This window comes from Lemur catta, chromosome 11 (assembly GCF_020740605.2).
Source record: "Lemur catta isolate mLemCat1 chromosome 11, mLemCat1.pri, whole genome shotgun sequence".
NCBI classification, from domain to species: domain Eukaryota; kingdom Metazoa; phylum Chordata; class Mammalia; order Primates; family Lemuridae; genus Lemur; species Lemur catta.
This window is the reverse complement of record NC_059138.1, coordinates 53,537,804-53,560,467: the sequence shown is the minus strand read 5'-3', so window position 1 is coordinate 53,560,467 and position 22,664 is coordinate 53,537,804. Positions and strand designations below refer to the sequence as shown.

General features: G+C 34.3%; 1 protein-coding gene across 3 annotated transcripts in view; it reads right to left on the bottom strand.

Moving 5' to 3' along the window:
* Nucleotides 1-22,242, bottom strand: part of VPS50 (VPS50 subunit of EARP/GARPII complex) — a 112,267-nt gene extending 90,025 nt beyond the window's left edge. The window contains exons 1-5 of one of the 3 annotated variants that reach the window (XM_045565183.1): nt 22,084-22,242; nt 15,933-16,001; nt 4,434-4,556; nt 3,236-3,307; nt 791-844 (exon numbers count right to left, since the gene is read on the bottom strand). In XM_045565183.1, the coding sequence (XP_045421139.1) occupies nt 791-844; nt 3,236-3,307; nt 4,434-4,556; nt 15,933-16,001; nt 22,084-22,116 (351 nt within the window). In that variant the 5' untranslated portion in view covers nt 22,117-22,242. Of the gene's footprint in view, nt 1-790; nt 845-1,257; nt 1,448-3,235; nt 3,308-4,433; nt 4,557-15,932; nt 16,002-22,083 lie in introns of those variants that run through there. The other 2 variants (XM_045565185.1, XM_045565184.1) reach the window with 2 other exon arrangements.
* Between the last annotated feature and the right edge of the window lie 422 nt (nt 22,243-22,664).

Here is a 22,664-nt window from a genome sequence, read left to right as displayed (position 1 = left end):
TTCCTTCTCATTCGTATGATACTCTAACAAAAACTCTAGTGGGTTTCAAAGAAAAGCCTGCTTGGAAAATGAAGTAGCAGCAAAAATACCTGAACTTAAAAATTGGTAGTATATTTTTCACAAAATTATTTAAAATGACTACTTTCAATGGATTTTTACAATGACAGATGACAAAATATTTAGTCAGTATTGCTTGTATGGAAATCTAGAGCCAACTTCTTTTAGACAGGAATAAACAAATACAAATAATATATCTGTTTAAATGTTTCTACCTAAAAGAACATCTCGAGGTAATTAAGGATATGACAAATATGATTTCTGTTTACTAAGATGCTTTGACAATGAATGCCTTCATTTGAATACTGGTAGACATTTCAAAGGATTCTGAAGGCTCTGATTTTCTGATGAAAACACAGATTCAGCTAGACAGTTCCAAATGTATCATATTTTATACGATGACACACAGATTGTTACATTGCCATTTAATGGTCATTATTGCTGATCTATGTGCTTGTTACAAAGTTCATGGAAGCAATTTCACTTGCTCTTTTAAAGCTTGAAAAAACCAAAAGATTACTTTAGAATCACATATAAAAACTTTTCACTTCTTCAGTTTGGTAAATTTCCAAATGAAAGAGGAAAACATATGTACACATACACCCACACACCAAATAGGGTCAATATGTTGCTATAGAACTGTAAACAGAATTGCAGTACTTCAACAGCTTCAAGTTAAGTCGCTCAACCATTTTTTAAATTTTACTATAAAAAATAACAAATATCATCCTACCTTTACATAAGCAGGCTGCTTTTCAAGGATTAAATCTGCTACTTTTTTAGAGACCTATAAGAACATGCAATCAAACAAAGGAAGTAAAAGAAAAAGCCTCATGCTTCCTATTACATTTTTATATCTTAAATTTTTGCAAGAATATTCCATAGGTCTTTCAAATAACTTCTAGAACAGATGTTGGCATGCTATGGCCATATGCATTTCCCCAGGCTATGAAATTAGTAAAAGAGGTAGTATAATAAAGAACATAGCACAGCACCTGGTCCTTAATACAAACTGAATAAATGATCATTACTGTTAATAATATAAGTATCATTATCTGATTTAACTTACATGCACAAAAGTGTAACCATCTTTAAGTGTATAGGATTTGATTTAAAAAGATGAATTTGTTAAGGCAAAATTTTAACCAAGTGAATTTATGGAGACAATCAATATCTGGGAAAGAGAGAACTTGCTTGTACCCTGTAAATTCTTCATACCACATAAGAAGACAAGTAGTTTGGTCTGCTACTTCTGAAAAAGTTGAAAACACATGATTTTTGGAATGCTATGACGATATTCAAGGAGTTTTTTTGGTCAATTCCATGAATGATGCTAATGTATCCAAGTTAGAATTACAATGATTTTGAACATGAGATCCTTAATCCACAGTCTTGGGGCCCCTGTCAATTACACTACAGAGATTCTACAACTAGCACGAAGTGTGACACACAGAAGGTATTTAGTGAGTGCTCAAGAAACAAAATTGGCTTCCTTTCCCCTTATCCCTAGAATAAAACACTGCACATACATTAAACTACTGCATTAATCCTTTCACGTGTTCTTAAACTGTTTCAAACATCTTTCAAATTATGTGAATTAATTTCTAGATAGACTCATTGTTTTTGTCTGAAAAGAGGAATTCCATTAAGGTTAAGGAAATAAAACTTTAAATAGCTGTGAGACTTCAATTAATGAAGAAATATCAATGCTAATCCTAAATATCATTTTAAGAATTCCAAAGATTCCATAGGTCTAGTGATAGATTAATTAAGATAATACAACCCCTATGAGAAAAAGTCAAATAGGAGCCACAAGAAAATAAAATTAGTAAGTTCTCACTCTGTACCATATATTTTGACATATATGAATCTACATAAATGCACATAGACAGAAACCCACCTAATTTTATTAAATTGGGTTAAAAAATAGACAATGTAGTCATTGTTAGTCTGCGCTGTGTGAGGCAGTGTACTAAGTGCTTTTCCTACATTATCTCAATTAGGTCTCATGACAATCCATCAAGATGAGTGCCATATTTTCTCATTTTCCAGACGAGCAATCTTAAAAGTATAGTAATTCACCCAGAGTCCAACAGTTAGTAAGTTGCAAGGCCAGGATTCAAGCCTAGGTTTATCAAATTCCAAAGGCCACTATGCTACACAGTCCTTGTGGTGGGGCTCATTCCCAAAAGAATACTATTACATGAAGTACATATATGGAAGAGTATTTATTTAAGCACACTGAAGCCAAGAGAAGGCAAAAAATGCCACCAACTGCTGAAATCTAAATCTCCAAAGGGACAATACATTTTTACTACCCAAACCTCTAGAACTCAAGTCCCTTCCTTCCCCTGCCCAAGCCTGCCCTACGCTACCAGTGCTACCCCAGCACCCACTGAGACTTCTGGGTGTAACAGAAAAGAGAAGGAATGAAATGAATATCTTTCTTTTTTTGCCAGATATATAATTAAAAATCATATTTGAAATTCAAATAGATAAATTTAGTACTATTGTTTTTTTTTTTTTAGTTGAAAAAGGCTAACAAGATCACATGCTATATTCATCTTCTACAGTTAACTCTGAATTTCATAAAGTGAGTTTGGACTAACATGAGAAAACTATAGAATCACAGAATTTTATAGCATTAGAGAAAAACGCACCTAATCTATCACTTTGCAAACAGAACAAAAGAGACTTAGTAAGGTTAAATAACTTGCCCAATGTCATAATTAAATAGTGACTACAACTCAGACTTTCTGAATCTTAGTCCTGTATCCTCTTTGGAAATATTTCAACTTAATAGAAGTGGGGACCTTTATTCTGATATAAGAATACTCCATTACAAAACTATGGTAGGAAAGTCATACATGTACGACAAGGAGCCTAAAGGTACTTACTAATCTAAAAAATGTTCAAAGTTCTTTGATCACATTTAAGATTCCAGAGAGAAAATTCCAAGTTCTAGAAGCAAATCTATCAAAGTAACATAAGGAAAATCATGGACATCAAATTTTAATGTAAATGTATCATTTGAGTCAAAGTCATGTTAAATAACATGATTTGTTTATATGCTAATATATTAGTTAAAACCATAAATCTGCAAACATTACACTCTCTGTTGTTTCATTTACAGTTTTGTCTGAAAGAAATGTGGGCTTGTTTTTTTTTTTTTACTTACTGCAGCTTGCTGTTGTTTCAATTTGTCTCTGTATTCCTCTAATTCTTGCAAATTGAGAACAGGTGGAAGCTTCTACAGAAAAAATTCATAAATGAAGAATAAAAAATAAGTTGTTTTTTTCGATTTCATTTACCTGGACACCTCTGACTAGTGAACTACAATCTGTGCATGCACAACAGTGTTATATCCCACTGCCCTCCATGTTTCCTGTCCTCCCCACTTTCCTCCACAGACTCCAGCCACAAAAGCCTACACATCTTTTATCATACAACCTTCTGGTTCCACGCCTCACCCAGCCTTGCTACTTCCACTACTGCTGCTCCACCCTCCAAGAATCCCCACTACCATTGGAGCCCCTGGCCCCTATGCCTAGAGACACTGTGTTTCCATGACCTGTAATAGGAGAATGCGGGAAATGTTCCTAATCTTAATCCCCACTCTACCAGACACAGATATATCCCTACTTGTTTATGACAGAAATCAAAACAGATTTCCCTTCCAAAATATTATGAATGGTAAGTACTACAGTGTGACAGTGACAGTTGCTGGACTACATTCTGGATTACATCAGTGTTCAGAGGGTAGTATGGAAAACTAACAAAAAATGCATACCAGTGTGTATTTAGGGAAACAGACTCCAAGTCTCAGTCAACTGATTGATGAAACTTCAAAATGAGTTGGGGACTGACTGACTTGGTATGTACTACATATAAAGTATGAATGCATATTGCATTTGGTTTTGTCTAAAAACAAATTTTACTATTTTAACTTTTTTTGAAGTTCCTATAAATTTTAAATGCCAGTATTGTAAACAATATGGCATAGGGATTTTTATCATGACCAAACAATGATATAAATATACATTCATGATTAAAAGTCCCAGAGCTTTTCTAAACATATTCTGCCAATATAAAATATGATAGAAACAGTATACTAACACATTGGATGCTAACAGTTGAAAACCAAAAATACAGAAATGTTTCCCTGACCAATATTCTACAGTTGCACTCGAAATTACATCTTAAAAAATATTTTCATCTTTAAACAATGCTGATAGTTCATTTAATCACAATGGGGTAATCACAGACCTGTTCTGGTACCAAAAAAATATAAATGCACCCAAAAATTCAAATCTCATAAATTCAGTCACTGAACAAAATGGGCTTTAAATATATTTTGATGAAATTTTTTTTTTTACCTCCAGCTCATATTTAACAATATCAAATGAGTCGGCAGAAAAATATACTTGTTCAATACTATTAATAAGCTCTTGTTCAGCTTGAGGGTCACATGGCTGTTCTCGAAGTTCCCTGAATTCCTCCTTTAAGAAAAAAAAGTCACAATTATAGTACCTATAGCTTTTAAAATTCCATCTGCATGAAAATAAATGATCATCCATCTTAACAGTCACATATCTTCTGGGAACCATTCTAATCAAGGACACAAACTAATAGAAACCAGAAAAATTCAAGGAAAATTAGGAAATAGCCAAACACTAAAAACTAACTCCTCACCTACTAGAGAAAAAAACTAGCCAGTTTCAAATTCAGATTTTATTCTCAATTCCTTGTGTGTCAACAAGGCTGAAAAAATTTAAATGTTTAACAAAAGGGAAAAAAGTGACTACCTAACCATACACATATCAGACAGATACATCTTGCCATCTAACAACATTCTAAAATCTGCCTCACCACAGTTAACAAGGGAAGAACACCTCAGTGACTTCTGGGACACAATCAGCATTGGAACCCTGCACAGCAGACATCCAACTCTGTTAAAATATCTAAGTGCTCAGCTAAAAAACACTGGCTCCAGAAAAGGTTCAAGCAAGTCAGTTCTGTAATCCTATGAGGCTTCCTTCATCGGGTACTGATGTTGCCATTAATGATCTGATCATGAACCTAAAATTCTGTATTTTATAAAATGCTTTCTTTCTAATGATACAGAATGTGGCTTCTGTGGATTTATACAATTAAAAAGAGCTTGGCAGACAAATCCCCAACCCTTATGTCAGCATCCTTATCCTATGCAATTTCACTGTATAATTGGATAAACCTTTAGTCAACCGGGAAATTTTAATAATTCAGACATCCTCTCCCCTACCACCCTTGTTAATCAACACATTATTATAGACATGTAACAAGCTAGCCATTTGATTTTTTATTCAACTTAACCTCAAATACATTTATGTACACAAAAAGGAATTATAATTTAAAATCATTTTACAGTCCTTAAAATAATACTTAACAAAAATACTAATTAAATACACAAAAATTATCTGGTCAATTAAAGTATATTATTTTCCAAATAGAGATATTCTAGATTATTTTATTACAAGGAATATTTTTCATTTATAAAAAGATCCTAGTTTGGATAACTTTTAGAGTTTAACTTATATTTTATATTTTTAAAATTATTAACTATAAGATTATCCCCTATTAGTAAGTTCAAGCTAAAAAAAATTAGAACTAAATCTGAAACTCACGAGAGTAGCTGTTTTAAATTTAAAATTCTAATACATTTAAAAGAGAAGACAAAGGCATACAAAAATCAAAATTACATAATCAAAAATGCATGGAAAAGACAATGTCTCTTCAGTATCAAGCTAATGTATAAATACATTAATGAAAAAAAGCCAAAGATATGACCATCACCAATTTAGCATGCAATTAGATACTATGAGTACAGTAAGAAATCCAGGGTCCTAATAATGGGAGCTGCACACCTGTGGAGGTTTTTCTGTAACACATTAATCCCTTTAGCACCCTGGACAGTGGTGCTGATGCAGACTTGGATTAAACCCACATCACTTGTGGAAGGGAAGGTTCCCAACTTTCCTATCAACAGGCAACCTCCCTGCATCCCATGGAAATATGAAATGATAGTGAGACATGAAATGGAAGAAGAAGTCAGAAATTCCTGGCAATCTCCTTCCCTAAAAGTCCATAAGCATTTGAAATACCAGCTCCAAATGCCACAAACTGGGGGAGGGAATAAGGCCCAAGTGACAATGTGGCAATGTTGCTCCCTACTAATTCTGCAGCACCACGAGCAAATAAATGCAGTTGATACCATTCAAGAAAAAATATATGAAGATTACAAAAATTGCTAAGATTAAAAAATATCAGATACAGAGCCAAGCCAAAAATTCAAATAGATTGCAATGACTGAGTCCTTTCATCTTAAATGTAAGAATTTCAATGACATATAACACCATGCTGAGAATCTCCATATAGTACCAATAGGTAAAGACACTTAGGTTTTAGCTGCACATCTATTAACCTAGCAACTCAGTTTCCTCATTCTTAGCTTTTGTCTCCTGTAAAAGATATACATATACATACACGCTCTTTCAAATGTCAGTGAAACAAATATCCAAAGTTATTAAGAATGCCAAAGGGAAAACATGATTTCATTTATAAATATCTCTCAAGTGTACATTTCAAAAATGCAATGAATCTGTAAAAAGAGCACAATCTGTATATGTATATAAAAGGTCAAATGCTATTCTTTCCTAGAAAACTAAGCAATCAATATCACAGAGAGCAGACAAACCCATATAATTCAAAGAACTGACATGGAACACTTGACACTCTAAGTATAAAAAACCTGGACTTAGGAGAGGAATAAAACCTAGAAAGGCAGAAAAAGAAATGTAGCATACAAAATAGAATTCAATCCAAAAAAATGCCCCCATGTAACACTATATACCTATACAATACCCTCTCCTTTCAGACAATTTGGTAGTTCCTATGTGAAAATATACATCTGAACTCATTCAGACAAATTCCATTCAGACTAGAATCCAGACCGCTGTATTCTTTTTAGTCCCACTGCACTGGCAGTCTGTAAGAATCAGCTTCTACCTATTCATTCTCTAAATCTTTCATTGCTGTTACAGCTGCCTGCTCAATTATACTACACATTTCTTGAGAACTGAGATTTTTCCTTATTTTCCATCATTATGCTCTGTAGTGCCAAGGCACACTGTAGATAATAATCACTGATCAAACTAAAATTAATTTACACAGTCTATAGTATAAAAAAAGGAATACAGGACAAAACGAAAGGAAAAAACAATATGTTTTTGTTTTGATAGTCAAAATTTTCCACAAACTCTTAACAAAAGGTTTCTTTCTTTCTTCTAACTAGAAATAACACTAAACATTAAATGATTTAGGAATATCACATGCATGTAAATTAGAAAAATAAACAGAAGCAACCAGACTGCATATTCTTGACATGATTACTCTATAATTTAATATAAACTGATTCCCTAGGACTAGAGATATACAAAAATACATAATTCTTCACCTGAAACAGAATGAATTTGGCAAGCCAATACATAGGTATGGGGCAAAATTTTACATAAACAAAATGAACAAAAAATTTCCTACAAAAAAATTAAAAGAAACCAGGGGGGAAAAATACCAAATGAAATTCCTTATACTATATTAAAACATGATTTAAGAAAAAAAAAAGTTACAATAATATTACATATTTAAGAGCTAAATTTGGGGTAAAATATTTTAGTCTTAAACTTTTTTTATTAATAACATGGTTGGAAGAATTTATTTTTACAGTAAATTTTGTGTCACATGGTAACTAATAACTACAAATTAACATTAATAGTGGTATACATGCTCTGTAAAACTTGAAAATGCAAAAATAATTTGTCAACAACTATAGACTATCAAATATGCCACAACCTGCTTGTAATCAACTCCACCTAAAATAAACTATATTAATGTCATCCCAGAATTAGAGCTACAGAAAAACTACAATGAAAGTAATGAATTTAACTGCAGAGGGGGTAAAACAAAAGCACAAAAGGCAAAAATGAACAAACCAAATCTCTCTCTCATGTATCATTAGAAACTAACCTGCCTATTTTCAAAACTCTAAAACCTTACCTTTCCCAGTCAATATAATTCCATTTAACAAACATTTTTTTAAATTCCCACTATGTAAAAATTCCCCATATTAGGTCATATGGGAACAAAAATGAGTAAAATACAGCTCTTCCCTCGAATAGTTTCCAAAGTAATAAAATAAATCAGATGAATATGAAAACAACAATGCAAGGTAAAACTTAAAGGATGTACAAACAAAATGAAGGGCATCAAAGGATGGTGACTTCACATCTGATGGAAGAGGGGGCATGTGGAAACTATGAGAATAGGCAGAATTTCAAATTTAAGAAATTAGGGGAATAGGGTTACAAATATAAAGCAAAGCATAAGTAAAAACATTACATCAGGAAAGCATACAACAAGTTCAAGCAATAAAGGATGGCTCACCGCAGGGTAGAAAAATGTCACAGGGGAAAGCCTGCACGTACACCAAGAGGCAATAAAACGTAACAAATTGAGATTTTTAAAAATCCAATATGTTTTTATATATGTTAGAACCATATTTTCCTTTACTAAAAAGAAAGTATCTTAACACAAAGCACTGTCCCAGATGTTGTATCAAACATAAATAGTCAATATTTTCTTAACATAATAAACCAAGCAGGATTTTAGGAAAGTGCCAGACAACAAAGAAGTTATTCAATATTTTAGAGGCTGCTTTTTTCAGCAGTCACACCACACCATATGGTTGCATATAATACTACCTAGCCTATTTTTCTATTTTGATCATCTCTGAGATAAAGCTACATGAACACACACATAAAAATGTACATCATAAATGTAACTTTATGAAAAATGAAGAAAAACAATCATAATAGAAATTTAAGTCAACATCTTTAATTTAGCCAAGCCACTTTTCCTCTCAACATAACAAAAGGTTTTATGAGAACTGGGAATTCAAGTCTATGAAACAATTTGAGCCCTCAAATATGAGGTGTTATAAAACATTTCCAGTATATTTATGGTTTCTAAGGAACTAAACTATATCTTTACAAAACAATTTCCCACTTAAGAGTTCACCTCTCAAGGGAACGTATTCAAGTTTCAGAAGAAAAAAAGAGACTACTAATTTTGTATTTAACCAGTACTTTCACAATTATCTAAAATACCACACTAATTAAAAATACCAACCCAAGTTCAGGACTCTCAATTCTATTCACTTCTATGAGTGTAAAAAGTTAGTTATGACAGCTTAACAGTTTTCCTTACCATTATTAAACTCAAGATTCTCTTCAATTTTGAAAGTAATTTAACCTAATTTTTAAACCCGAGAACAGCTCGAAAACTCACAATCTTCAGTAGCAGGTTTTTATTCAAACAAAAAGATGAATGCAAAAATCTTCATTTGATAGATCAGGTTTCAAAACCCTACAGAAAATTTACAGAACAAAAAACAAAATGCAAACCAACTCCCCTTTCTGTACTTAGCTTATTAGACCACAATTCGCATTATACGCCTCGATGGCAGAGTGCATTTTGTGTGTGTGTCTGTGTGTGTGTGTGTGTGTGTACATTGGAGAGAAGGGGGAGAAATTCTGACCTTGTAAAGAATGAATCTGAGTTTTCCACAACAAATCACATCAAAGATGCTTTTTGCTGTTTGCATTTCTTCATTGATCAACATAAAACAGCTATTCTGTTATAATAAATTCTAAAAACACAAGCCATAATCTTACCAAAGTTAACATCACATTTGAGCTCTAATTGAAAGCAAAAAGTGTTTAGCCACCAAAATCTATACAGAGCTAAAAGGAAGAACAAAACATGAAGTTTTCAATATTCAATCAGTATTACATAAGTCATAAATCACTGAGCAGAAATAGGTTTGATCTGTTTCCAAATGAAAAGGATTCAAAACCTATTTCAAGATCACAGATACCCTAAAACCATATACCACATAAGTTTATAATGAATTGCCAGATGTCTGATTATGTGGGGAAATGGCACATTTTCTTAAAATCCCACTAGAACAACAATAATAATCCATCAAAGATGGCCGGTTCATCAGTTTCTGTGTATGTGTTTTAAATAAAACATAGCTTTTAAGCCTACCCTATTTTTCATCAGGCTTTCAGTGCCACCTAGTGGAATACTGGTGAGATTACAACTTGAAAGGTTTCAGCAAAATGATTAACAGAAAATTTTTATTAAAAGTTACCGTATGGCATTATTTTAATCCTGCTTTACAATACAATTAAGTGATAAAAAAATGTATTTTAATCACTTTCTACACAATGAAAGTTTACATATATTTGTTTTTTAAAGAAACAGATCATGAATAAAAACTGATTTTATTCACAGAAATTTACTGAGTTATTAACTGAAATAAAATCATAAAATTAGCAAAAATTTCATATTTGGTACTTTCCTAAATATTGTTATTTACTTCTCTTATTTAGTGGTTAAAAATGCCAACCCAAGTTCAGGACTTTGTTACATCTTTATCAAGTATTTTCCCGAATTTATTTCTATGAAAAGGAAAACAGAGACAATAGCTCTAGAGACATCATTAAAAAAAAAAAAAAAGCTATCTTTAAAAATATTTCTCAACTTCAACGAACAACACTGAGCTGTGTGCCACGTGCCTGTTCTTTCAGGGCTAACACTGGAGAAAAGACACATCACAAACTGAGATACAGAAAGAAAAATCCAGTGTGTATGCTTTAATTTTGTTTTTCTTTAGTTTTCAAACATCTCATCAGACCCTCTCTCTAAAAGAAGAAATACCAACTATTCTGAGAAAAGACATCACAGCACCTTCAATCCCAGTGCCTTCCACATCTGATAAAATCCTCAATCCTAAATGCTGCTTATAAAATGTCCCCCAAATTTAACTCTTCTCCATTTCCTTCACCTCATGTTCTTATCTTCTTAATCAGTATCCTGGTCTCCAGCCTCCACTCAACAACTCACCCCATAAACCTGTAATCTTTCTCAAAGAAATTAATCACCAACTCTAAAAGACCCTGCACTCACCTCTACCTACTCCTAGTCCTCTCCTAGCTGTGCTACCACTGTGCATACCTTTATACAGACCTCTACTGTGCTTATACTACTCAGCAATTATCTATTTTTGCCTGTCTCCCCCGCTCAGGTGAGGGAGGAATAGTCTTGTACTTTTTATCTTCAACAATTAGTAACTGCCTAGCTTCATAAATGTTTGCCAAATGTACTCCATGAATGATCTTAAATGATTTGCTATTAAAGAAGGATTCTGAGTCTCAAAGCATATGAAGACGTGAGAAGCACAATTTCATCAATGGTTAAAAAGAAAACAGCTAAATATTGTTAGCCATGAGCACTTAAGGAAAACTCTAGATCTCTTGACTGTTATTCCAGCACACTTTCCACATACTTGGCAATGCTTTGGAAACCAAGCACTGCAGTTAGTGTGTCGTTTTAGAATTCTTTTCACTGATGCTAAGAAGTCAAGTCAAATCTGTTCATCGATTTCACAGAAGTACTTGAAACTAAACAAAACATTCTGCCCAAACTCCTAGAATGTTATATAACAGAAATGCTACGGAGTAGGCAGGTACTCAATAAATATTCGTTGAATGGATTAAATATAAAAAGAAAAATACTTTCTTATATTTAGATAAACAGACTCTCAAATTTTGACTGTAACAGATATTCCTTTTGTTGCCTGATCCTATATTTTACTTCCATGAAAAAACTCAAAGGCACAGTAAACCAATCACATTAATAGTAAACTTAACTTAGTCCTATTTGTTTTTACGAATTAATTAAATCAAGACCTCAAAAAAAAACCTGAACCTTATCCTTAAAGAATACTCTCAGGAGGCAGTATTTCAGTAAAAATTCATAAAACAATATTACTATCAGAACTGTTTCTCAGGTTTGTAATATGAAGCCATTATGGAAGCACTATGGAAAGCATTTATTAGAAGTCTAGACGTAGATTTATAAGGTTCTGAATACTGGTATTTTTATTTTTTAATAAGGGTTCAACAAATACTCTCAAACACAGTCTCAGCAAGCTCTATGATTAATAACCTTGTGGCTATTATGACTATCATATAATACAATAAATATTGGTCTTTAATTCATAATTCTTATAACCAATAAGTAAAAAAATCTTTCACATTTAAATGGAAAACAAATTTAGTCAGTATATACTATCTAATTTCTTATATCCTTACCCCTACATGAAAATCCCACTAATTTGAAATATAACAGAATCCATTTCTCAAGATTGGAATTTTAGGTCATTCTACTTTATCCTACAAAAATTGTCAGTAAAACTTCTGAAATTTTTTCTAGAATAGTTCCTAAATTTCCCATTTCTCTCTTCTTGATCATGTTGTCAGCTCGGCCAGTGGTTCCCAAACTTGGCTCAACATTTCAATCACCTGCGGATCTTTAAAAATTACTGACACTTGGCTCCGCCTTGACACTGTGATTCCACGGGAATGGGCTTCGGTTTGAGTACTGGTGATTCTAACGCAGTGCAAAGTTTGGGCACCACCGACCTTGGCACTCAACTCTTAAACTAAGATCCCTGAAATTTGTCTCAAAGTTTTCTTTCCTCTAGCAAGTTCTGAAAAGAATCTTAAAATTTTTTTCTACTATTCTATACTATTTTATCCACCCAAATTCCAAATTTCCAGTATATACAATTTGACTCACATCTCCTCTTAAAATGAGGCAATGTCATCTTGTCTATAAAATGTGGAAATTGTACCATATAATTTCTAAAGTTCCTTCCCACTTTGAATTTATATAGTTCTCAAAAAATAAAATAAACAATACCCTCTGGCTACACCTACATGCCCTTCTTCAGTACCCCCTTCACTATCCTCCCTTTTCTAGTAAATTGAACCACATAAAATTTGCCAATATTTGACCATTTTAAACCTAAATAGTCATTTCAAATGATTCATCCTAATATTTTCCTTCTATTTATCCTTTATAATAGGACCTTTTCATGTGACACAACCCAAGCTAACTCATTTCATTCTTGAAAATCCCACTGAAATCTCAATTCTTTGTCCCAACTTCCAGAGACATTATGTATAACAAGAAAAAGAAATGGGCCCATTCCTGAAGACCAGGGATATCTTTTTTTTAAAGGTTGTATTATTACCTATACTTATGAGTGAGGCAGAGCTATTAAATAAAGTCAATGTTTAAAAACTTTTTCATACAAATATTTACAATGACTACTTAAATAGCATAAACTAAGTTCAAAAAGTACCTATCTAAGCCAAACTAAAGGGTAGCTTACTTGTTAAACCTGGTAACATGCCGTGAACATTTCCTATGCAATATATATCACTAAGTTTAAAACCCAAGCTTAAAAATAATTTCTAAGAATAATACCATTTAAAAAAAAAAAAAGGTGGGGAGGGAGAGGAACCCACACTGACTACTTCACGTAAAATAAACCCGAGCTTCACGGACTTTATCTCATTGTCCTGTTTCCTTCATAGTATTTGTTATAATTTTAATCACTTTGTTTACTGTCTGCCTTCCCCCTACTCGAATATAAGTAAGCTCCCTGACAACAAGAAAATCGTGGCTTTTGGAAAGAACTTTTGTCTTTTCACTGCTGTACTGCCAGTCCTCCAGAGTATCCAATACATTTGTTGAACATGCACAGAGAAAAGACCAGAAGGCAATGTTAACCTTGACTGTGCTGGTGATTTTTGTAATTTTTTTTTTAGGTACATTTTTCTGTTTACCATGTTTTCTGTTCACTTATGTATTACTTTTATATTAAAAGCAAATGTTATTTTAAAACAATCATTTCAGATTAATATTTTCCATTTGTTGAAATGCTTTTAATAATTTGAAAAATTTAAATGATCATTTTGATGACATCAAATTTCAGGTCATTAGGAACTATCTGCAACATTAATTTTAAAGCAATTGTATAAAAATAATTTAAAATTTATGTATATGATCTAAGTATAAAGTAATATCTAAGTTGTGAAAAATACTCAGCATTAAAGTTATCCCAAGCTATGCTGTGTAGAGAATTTCTGAACATGAGCATTCTTAACTTTTACTCTCAGTACTGACTGCAAACCTCACCCATAACAGACTCAGTCTACTGTCTGAAGCTTTGCAACTCTCTGGACCCAGAGACTCTTATGTTCTCAAAACCACCCAGAGAGAAGGCAGCAGTTCTGCTTACCCTCCAGCATTTGTGATGTTGCAAGAAAACACAGGGAGAACAAACAGGCACAAGAAGGAAGTTTGTAAGGCTTTTTTAGTGTAAGGTTAAATGTAAGCTTACAGCATTAATACCTATTTTATTATTATAAGTTTTACAATTTAACTTAGCTTATTAATATGTGTCAAACAGACCAATACCCCAGGATTAATCTTCACCTGAACCATTTACATTTGCTGACTTTGTGATCCCAGACTGGCCACCCTACCCAGGGCCAGCTACCTTAACAGTACATAGCACTTGCGACTGATGGGGCTAGGGTGGAAAGTTAATAAGATGTCTGTGTGATGACATCATTATAAATTCATTACCTACCACTACTGGAAAAACACCCAGGCTCATGGTTTAAAGACAGCAGAAAGGGCTTATTAATAAAATCATGTATTTTTTAAAGAGGCTCACTAATCAATTTGACATTGATTCTGAAATATACAATGGAGTCTAACTCAAGGCATGTTCATAATGCATGGTAATCTTTTTTCTTAAGTCAAAGAAATAAAGAGAATTATTTGTCAACTAGAATTTATGGTTATCTCTTATTTCCCGATTTTATCATAGCCAACAATCTTTAATAACATGATATAAAACTATTTGAAATGCCTTTTTGTAAGGCATTTTTTGGTCTGCACTACTTCATGCAAAAGGGTTGGTTAGAATTTTATTGTATTTAAACACTGGGTTTGGGTCTAACCCATAAAAAGGCAATGCAGTAAATACAAAATTCACTTTAGGGAGTAAGGTGTCTGAAAGAGATGAGAAATCATCCTCCTAAGCAGCTGACCCTGGGTGTAAGGAAGAAGAGGCCTTAGTTTGCTGATCAAGAGAAGCAAACGCTTTGTATTTAAATGCCAAACACAGAAAATAGTACTTTCAAATATGATCCTCAAATTAAAAATCACAAAAGCAGACGTTCAGAAGTGCCAGCTTAATCTGTGATGGAGCTCCTATTCACACAGGCAGCTCCAAGCGGCAACACTCAGAGAAGCAGCAGGTATACAGCAATGGTTAATAATTCTCCTGAGGGGAAGCCTGCTACCTTTCAAATAACCCATACTAAATCTGTAAACTGAGAAGTTCACATGAATATCAGCGGATTAAAATATAAAATATCTACAATTTAGTATAAGTCATACAATTCAGTATAAACAGTATGTTTTAGGGGCTTATTCAAAAATCTCTGCTGGCCACAACAAAAATATAATTAACCATGATTTTTGGCTCAGAGTGTTAGAGTATAAAAAGTAATCAATTATTTCATTTTATTTCTCCAAATTACAGCAGATAAATCAATAAGTTAAATATATACACATATATACATAAACTGCCTTCAGGCTAAGAATTTGATACAATAAACTCTAAATTTATCAATTTTACATTTTCTGCTTTACTATAATGAATCATACTGCATCCCACTGAGTAATGAAAGCAAAAATAAGCCCTACACCTACTATATTATAAAAATTCACCTCGCTTATCATACAACAATCTGCCTGTGGGAAAGAAAAAATTCTGTGAATCAATTATTATCCAGAGGCAATAATATTTTGTTAAGTGAAAAGTCACGCTCACACGTGTAGATCAATACCTTTCCAGGGACCCGGAGACTCTCAATGGCACCGAGATCACCAAGGCTCTCCTGAGGGCTTTTCAGACCCTTAAAAAATAATAAGATAAGGACAATTTTAATTATGCTGAAGAATTATAAAAGTATAGCACATACCTACTGAAACAGAAATGACCATTTTAAAAATAGAAATTTCCTTGCTTCAAAATATATAGAACATATATTCTAAAAACAATCATCACTTAATACATATAGCACTATTATTAAATCAGGTAAGGATGTACTTTTGGTATTTGAAAATAAAAGTATTATATGGTACCTTCACAACTAATGGTGGTAGTCTAACCGAACCATGATTTAAAACAACCCAAAGAAAAGAAACTTAGGTGAGGAAAAGCATTCTATAAAAGTACTTATGTATTAATCATCACCAAATTCACCTGGGAAGGAGGTCTAAGCAATAGCATTATGATTCACAAATACAATATACTACCCAACTGAGCTAATCAAAGATTTTTAAATAATGCTAATTGTTTAGTTAATACATAAGTAATCCCTTCATTTTACCTGATTATTTCTCACCAATGTATCCAATTCATGTTGTATAAATTAAGATTTAAATCTCAAGCCTCACTGCCTTCTACCTGTTCTTTAGCTTTTTGATACCATGTATTTTTTATATTCACATCAACTAAGGGATTCTGAAGGTCTTAAATTTTAAATATCTCTCTCTCTCTCCCAGATCTTAAGTCCCAAGGAAAGAGAGAGTCCAAGTCTTACGCTTCTACAGCCCAGTGGCTAGCAAAGTTCCAGAAACATAATAAACAACAAAGAAATGAGTAAATTATTAGTTAGAAGTCATTTATCAGACTCCAATCTCTAACTATGTAGCACAATGTCCCCATGGGAACATGCAATTGACTGAAAAATAAAATTTCCAAGAATGCTTTCTGGAAAAAGAAAAAAACCTACTGAGATTTAATATGCTTTTCAATGAGTAAGTGGGAAAAAAGTTTGGGACTAGTCTTGAGCCATTTGTTCTTCCCTGTCTCAATTTCTCCCAAACAGTCATGAGGGCAAAAGTGGTGGAGAAGGCAAAGTTGGGTTATATAACTAAAATTCTATATACACGATACATACACACACATACATATACACACAATAAAGCTTCATAATTTGACTGAAAATCATGACCACCCCTAAAATATCTTTTTAAAAGTGTAATTGCCACGTCTTTTAAACAAACATTAAGAGTACAGATGCTCAACTTACAATGGGGTTATGTTCTAATAAACCCATCATAAATCAAAAATACTGTAAGTTGAAAATGCGTTTAATACCACCAATAAACCCTTGTAAAGTCAAAAAATTATAAGTTGAACCATTATAAATCAGAGTCTATTTGTATAGATTTGTTTAATCTAACCAAAATCCTTGGAGGAATATGGCAGGTCCAATTTTTTATTTCCCCAGAGCTACTCAGTAGAGAAATTAATGATTGAAATGTAAAAGGGTTACATACCAACATCTAGAAAAAGGTTTTACCTCCAAAATTAGTCACACATACAATTCAGTATGAATACATGGCAACTTTCTAACAAATGCACAAAATACACGCTATAAATCGGAAACCCCTTATATGTGTTCGGAGGCAGGGGAGTAGAGTGATTTCCAGGAACTGGCTCTGGAACAGACCGCCTGGGTTTGTAACCCTGACTTTCTCCCCGTGGTCTTGAACAACTTAACTTCACTTCCTACACATTATATTTTAATTATGGTAATAACTCACAGGCTGTTATAAGGAGTAAAGAAGAGAATGTATGTGAGGAACCAAAAATAGTGTCTGGTACATCACAAGCATTCTTCATGTGCTAACCATTATTTTTAATATTTTTATTATCACAGAGAAATGTTTTTCTCTCATCAAAACAGAAATGAACAAGAATTATATAAATATCTAAAGCACAACATCTGACCCCCAACTGTAGCTTAGGATTATAGATCTTTAACTGTTTATCAATTTTATAAATTTCTACTTCTTCATGTTTCAAAGCATGAAGTCATTGTAATCACTAACCATTATTTGATTTTCTTTTGTATTTGATTTTTGTTTTGATAATTTCCCCAGTTTAAATTTATACAAAATTCAGCATAGATAACACCTGCCTCTGCACTCTATTTCTTTGCACAAACCAGATTAAACTCTTTAGACTACTATGATTATGCCTACATGAATATTCATTTTCCATTTATGAGACCAGCAACTTATGTCCTGTCAATCAAAAGGAACATCTGTGATGATCTGTGTTTCCTTCTGATTTTGGCAAAACTCAAGAGGATTTACATCCAGTCCCTAATTTCTCTCCCCTTATTTTCTCTTGAACCCACCCTAATCAGGCTTCCTTCCCCACGACTTCATGAAAACTGCCATTGTCAGGTCACCAAGGACCTCCAAGCTTCTCAGCCCCAAAGCTCATTATCATTCTCACCTTACTTGGCCAATCTGCAGCATTTAACACAACTGATCACCCCCTCCTCTTTTAAATTCTTAGTTTCTAGGAGCCACTCTTCCTGATTGTTCCCTTTATCCAACATTCATTCAACAAATATTTATTGAGCATCCACTATATGCCAGGTACCATTTGAGATGCTGAAGACTTCTTACTTTACTTGCTGCTGCTTCTCATTCTGCTTTGCTGGATCCACTTCTTCCCTCTAGCCTTTTAACATTGAATTCTCAAAAGCTCGAATGTTGGACTCTGTATATCTACACTCATTCATTGGTGATATTAACCAGTTTACATGCAATCTACATGTTTGTAACTCCCAAAGTTTTCCCTACATCCTGGATTTCAACCCATAAATTCAGACTCATCTGGCCAACTGCCTACTTTCTCTCTCCACTTAAATATCTAGGAGGCTCTTAAATTAACAAGTCTAAAAACTGTCTCCCTTCTCTCAACCTGTCCCTCCAGATTTATCCACCCCTGTAAGTGGCAATTCCATTCTTCCAATTGCTAGGGCCAAACCATTTGGAGTCATCCTTGATGCTTCTCTTTCCTTCACAGCCCTAATCCAATCCATCAGGAAACCTGTCAACTCTACATTTATAAGATTTTCAACTTCTCAACACTGCCACCATTAGCTCCTTGGTTAAAGCCTACACCGTTTCTCGGCTACATTACTGCAACAGCCTCCTTATTGTTCTTCCTGTTTTTGTTCTTTTCCCCTCTTCAATTGATTCTTAAAATATGAGTCAAAATGGTTTTTCTGAAGTGTTATGTCAGATTATATCATTTCTCTACTTAGCATTTCACTCAAAATAAAAGTCATGGCCTTGCCATGAACCAGAAGGTTCTACAGGATCTAGTTTCCTGCCCTCAGGTCTCTGACCTCATCTCCTACTACTTTTCTCCTCACTCATTTCACTGCACCCACACTGGCCCCTTGCAGTTCCTCAAACATGCTCCTGCTTCAGGAGCTCTGCATTTGCTTTTCCTTCCACTGGGAATGTTCCTTCCCAGATATCCACATGGTTCACTTCCTCACCTCCTTCAGGTCTTTTTTATTACCTTCTCAGAGAGGCCTTCCATGTCCACCCTATCCAAATTACAAGTGACCCCAAATTACCAACAACTCCCAGGACTCCCTATCCTCTTTTCCTCTAAGGCATTTATCACCATGCCATGCTTAGCACTTGTCTATTTTGTTCACTGCTGCATTCCCCAAACTTAGAATGGTGCCCGGCACATAGTGCTCAATAAACATTTGTTGAATGGACTGAAAGAACAGAGGCCAGCATAATGAAGAAAGATGAACAACAGATCTCATCTAAGTAAAGCTGACTCAGGGGGATGGGCGGGACATGGTCAATGTATATAACCTGAACTTATATACCCCCATGATGAGCTGAAATAAAAAAAAAAAAAAAAAAAAAAAGAGAGCTAACACAGCCCTTCCACGCTCCCTCCCACTCTTTTACAAACAAAGATCCTAGGACACCTGAAATGCAAAAATATCTAAATTTCATAGACTTTAATCTCATATCTCTCCACACTAACTCAACATATATCATTACCATATTCTGTAGCCTCAAAAAAGAAACATCTTTGTGTATATTTATTTGTAATCCTATTACACTTAACCCAATAATCAATAGTATTAATTAAAACCCCAATGTAACTCTAGGTAGCATCCTATTTTCACACCTCATAAATTCACAAACTGTGCATTAATAGTAATCAAATATGTGGAAATCAATCCATAAACATATTAATTATATATAATTAGGGTAATTTTTTATATAGTATAGTTCCAGCTTTTCATGTGTGTTCTTATTTTTTTTTCCATTGCACTTAAACACAGATTTGACTTGCTCAAATTCAATAAGCAACTGATTGAGACTTAATGGTTACCATTTTCAGCACAATTTCATTACATTTAGGAGATATAAACAGTTATCTGGAATTCTGTATTTTTTTTCTCTCCTACTCAGTTTTACAAAAGAAGGTAAAAAAACCAACGACAGAGGCTGTACTACCATGATAATGCTGGCTACACTGAACTGTGTTAACAAACGTGAGAGAGCACCCAACTTAGCTGATGCAAAAAGTCCAAATTCAGTATTCCAAAGGCAGTTTAGGGGTATTAGTGGTATAATACACAAAAGTATATATTGTTTTAAAATCAAACAGATACCAAAGTCAGCATGAAATTAACTATTACTTGAATTACTGAAACAGCCTGCTTCCAGTTCCCCTGCTTTCCCACTATCAATGTAGCCCATTCAATGGCTCTGTGATCAAGCATGTCCTTGATAATGCTCTGGAACTATGTTAATGTCTTTATTTAATCTCTTTAACTTCATTATATCATATAAACATTATCATCAGGCTAACCCCACGAGGCACACTTTATTGTTACTGTTTTAAAAGGTCACACAGCTATCACAGGATGGAGCAGGACCCAAACTCATTCTCAAGAAAGAAGTAGTAGGAAGCACAACACCAGTACTCAACAAACGTGAGGGATTATCAAATGTTACTACCCACTTACTTAAATCTTTTTATTATTCACAGAACATTTTTAATTCTATTATTACGATATAATCTGACAGAAGTAAAATAATCATGTAAGGATCATTTGTGTATTGTCCAACAGAAATATACAATGTTCCTGTAACCTGTTCATATATCCCTCAAGTTCTTGGGGTTTAAATTTATTTGAAATTTTTTTAATCAACAAGAAAAAACTCACAAATGAACCTTTCACCAAACGATTATCCTCCACATTCTCTAAACTTCTTAAAGCTCTATTAATTTAAAACTCTAATCTAAATTATGTTTCTTTCATATTAAAATATGGAATGGCCAATTCTAGTGAAATATTAGAGTTGAAGTAAATAAAGTTATCTAAAACCATGTCATGATCAATAAGTACATAAAAGGAAATTTCTGTTGCTTCTTGCTTGAAGGAAGCTGAGGCATTTTAGGAAGTCCCTAACATTTGTGAGACAGGTTGTGAAACAGCCAAAGCTTTTACTCATGAATTATCATTCTGGCAAAAAGTAAAAGATCATTACTTTGACATGACAAGAGTAATTTTTAAAAACCAGCATTTCATAAAGAGTTTTCACATATTTTAGCTTATTGATGACTCTCAGAACTGTGAGATAGAATGAACAAAAATAATTCTTCATATTTTCACAACTGGAAACTTAAACTATAAGGTTTGGGGACTTGCCCAAAATCATAAAGCTACCAGTCCTATCTTCAAACCATCTGCTCCTTTCACTCTTTCCAAGTCATCTCTAATGCACGGACACACCTCGGTACCAGGCCACCTGCTCCCAGACAACAGACAGCCTGGATGCAGGGACCAAGGCAGCTAGTGCTGTCCTGGAAAAATGGAAAAAGGGAAGGAGAGGAGACTAAGATTGCCTCTGGCTCCCTCAATGATCTATGCTTTTAGGAGGCCGATACTCGCTTGAGCAGGGCTCCCACCCAGGAGGCTCAAGTGGGTTTTCCAGGGTGTGCCTGGGCTTCCTAGTCCCCCTGACACCTGCCACTACCTATAACTTAGGTCTCCACCCGCTGCGACCCGGGGACAGAATATTTCGGCTCCTCTCCCAGCCTAGACCAGGGAGGACTTTGCTTCATCTGCCGCAACTTACCTGGCGGGTCATAAGAGATTTTATTTTTTGCATGTCGAAACCGTGAGAAGGGTATGCTGCCGCAAAAAGCTAACAAATCACACCGAACCACCAAACAGCTCAGCCAGACACAGGGAAGCCATAGTGGGTGGTCACGTGGAGCAGTCGACCCGGGTCATCTTTTTCTCGCCCTGTGCATACTGGGAACTGTAGTCTTCCGGCTGCTGCCGGCCCTTGCAATGAAAACATGAGGCCAGTACAGGTACTACATTTCCCAGCAAGCAAAACAGCGGCGCTTCAGTTAAGCCCTCAAAGTTTACTGCTCAGCGTGACCGCGGCGATCGCCGGTCTTCACAGAGGAGCTTGCAGTAGGTAGCTCTGTACTGCTAGGCGGAAACGTACGTCCTGGGTGATCAGGCATTGAGCAAAGGACCAAATACTGACGAGAAAATACATAAACCATACTGACATGATGCCCCACTAGGGACCTGGGAGAGGGAACCCCTCCTGGTCTAGAGGGCCGGCGTGGGGGAGCCTGAGATTGGCGCAGAGAAGGAACTCAAGAGAGGGCGATCTCGGAGAGCTAACTTGAAAAGTTGGGA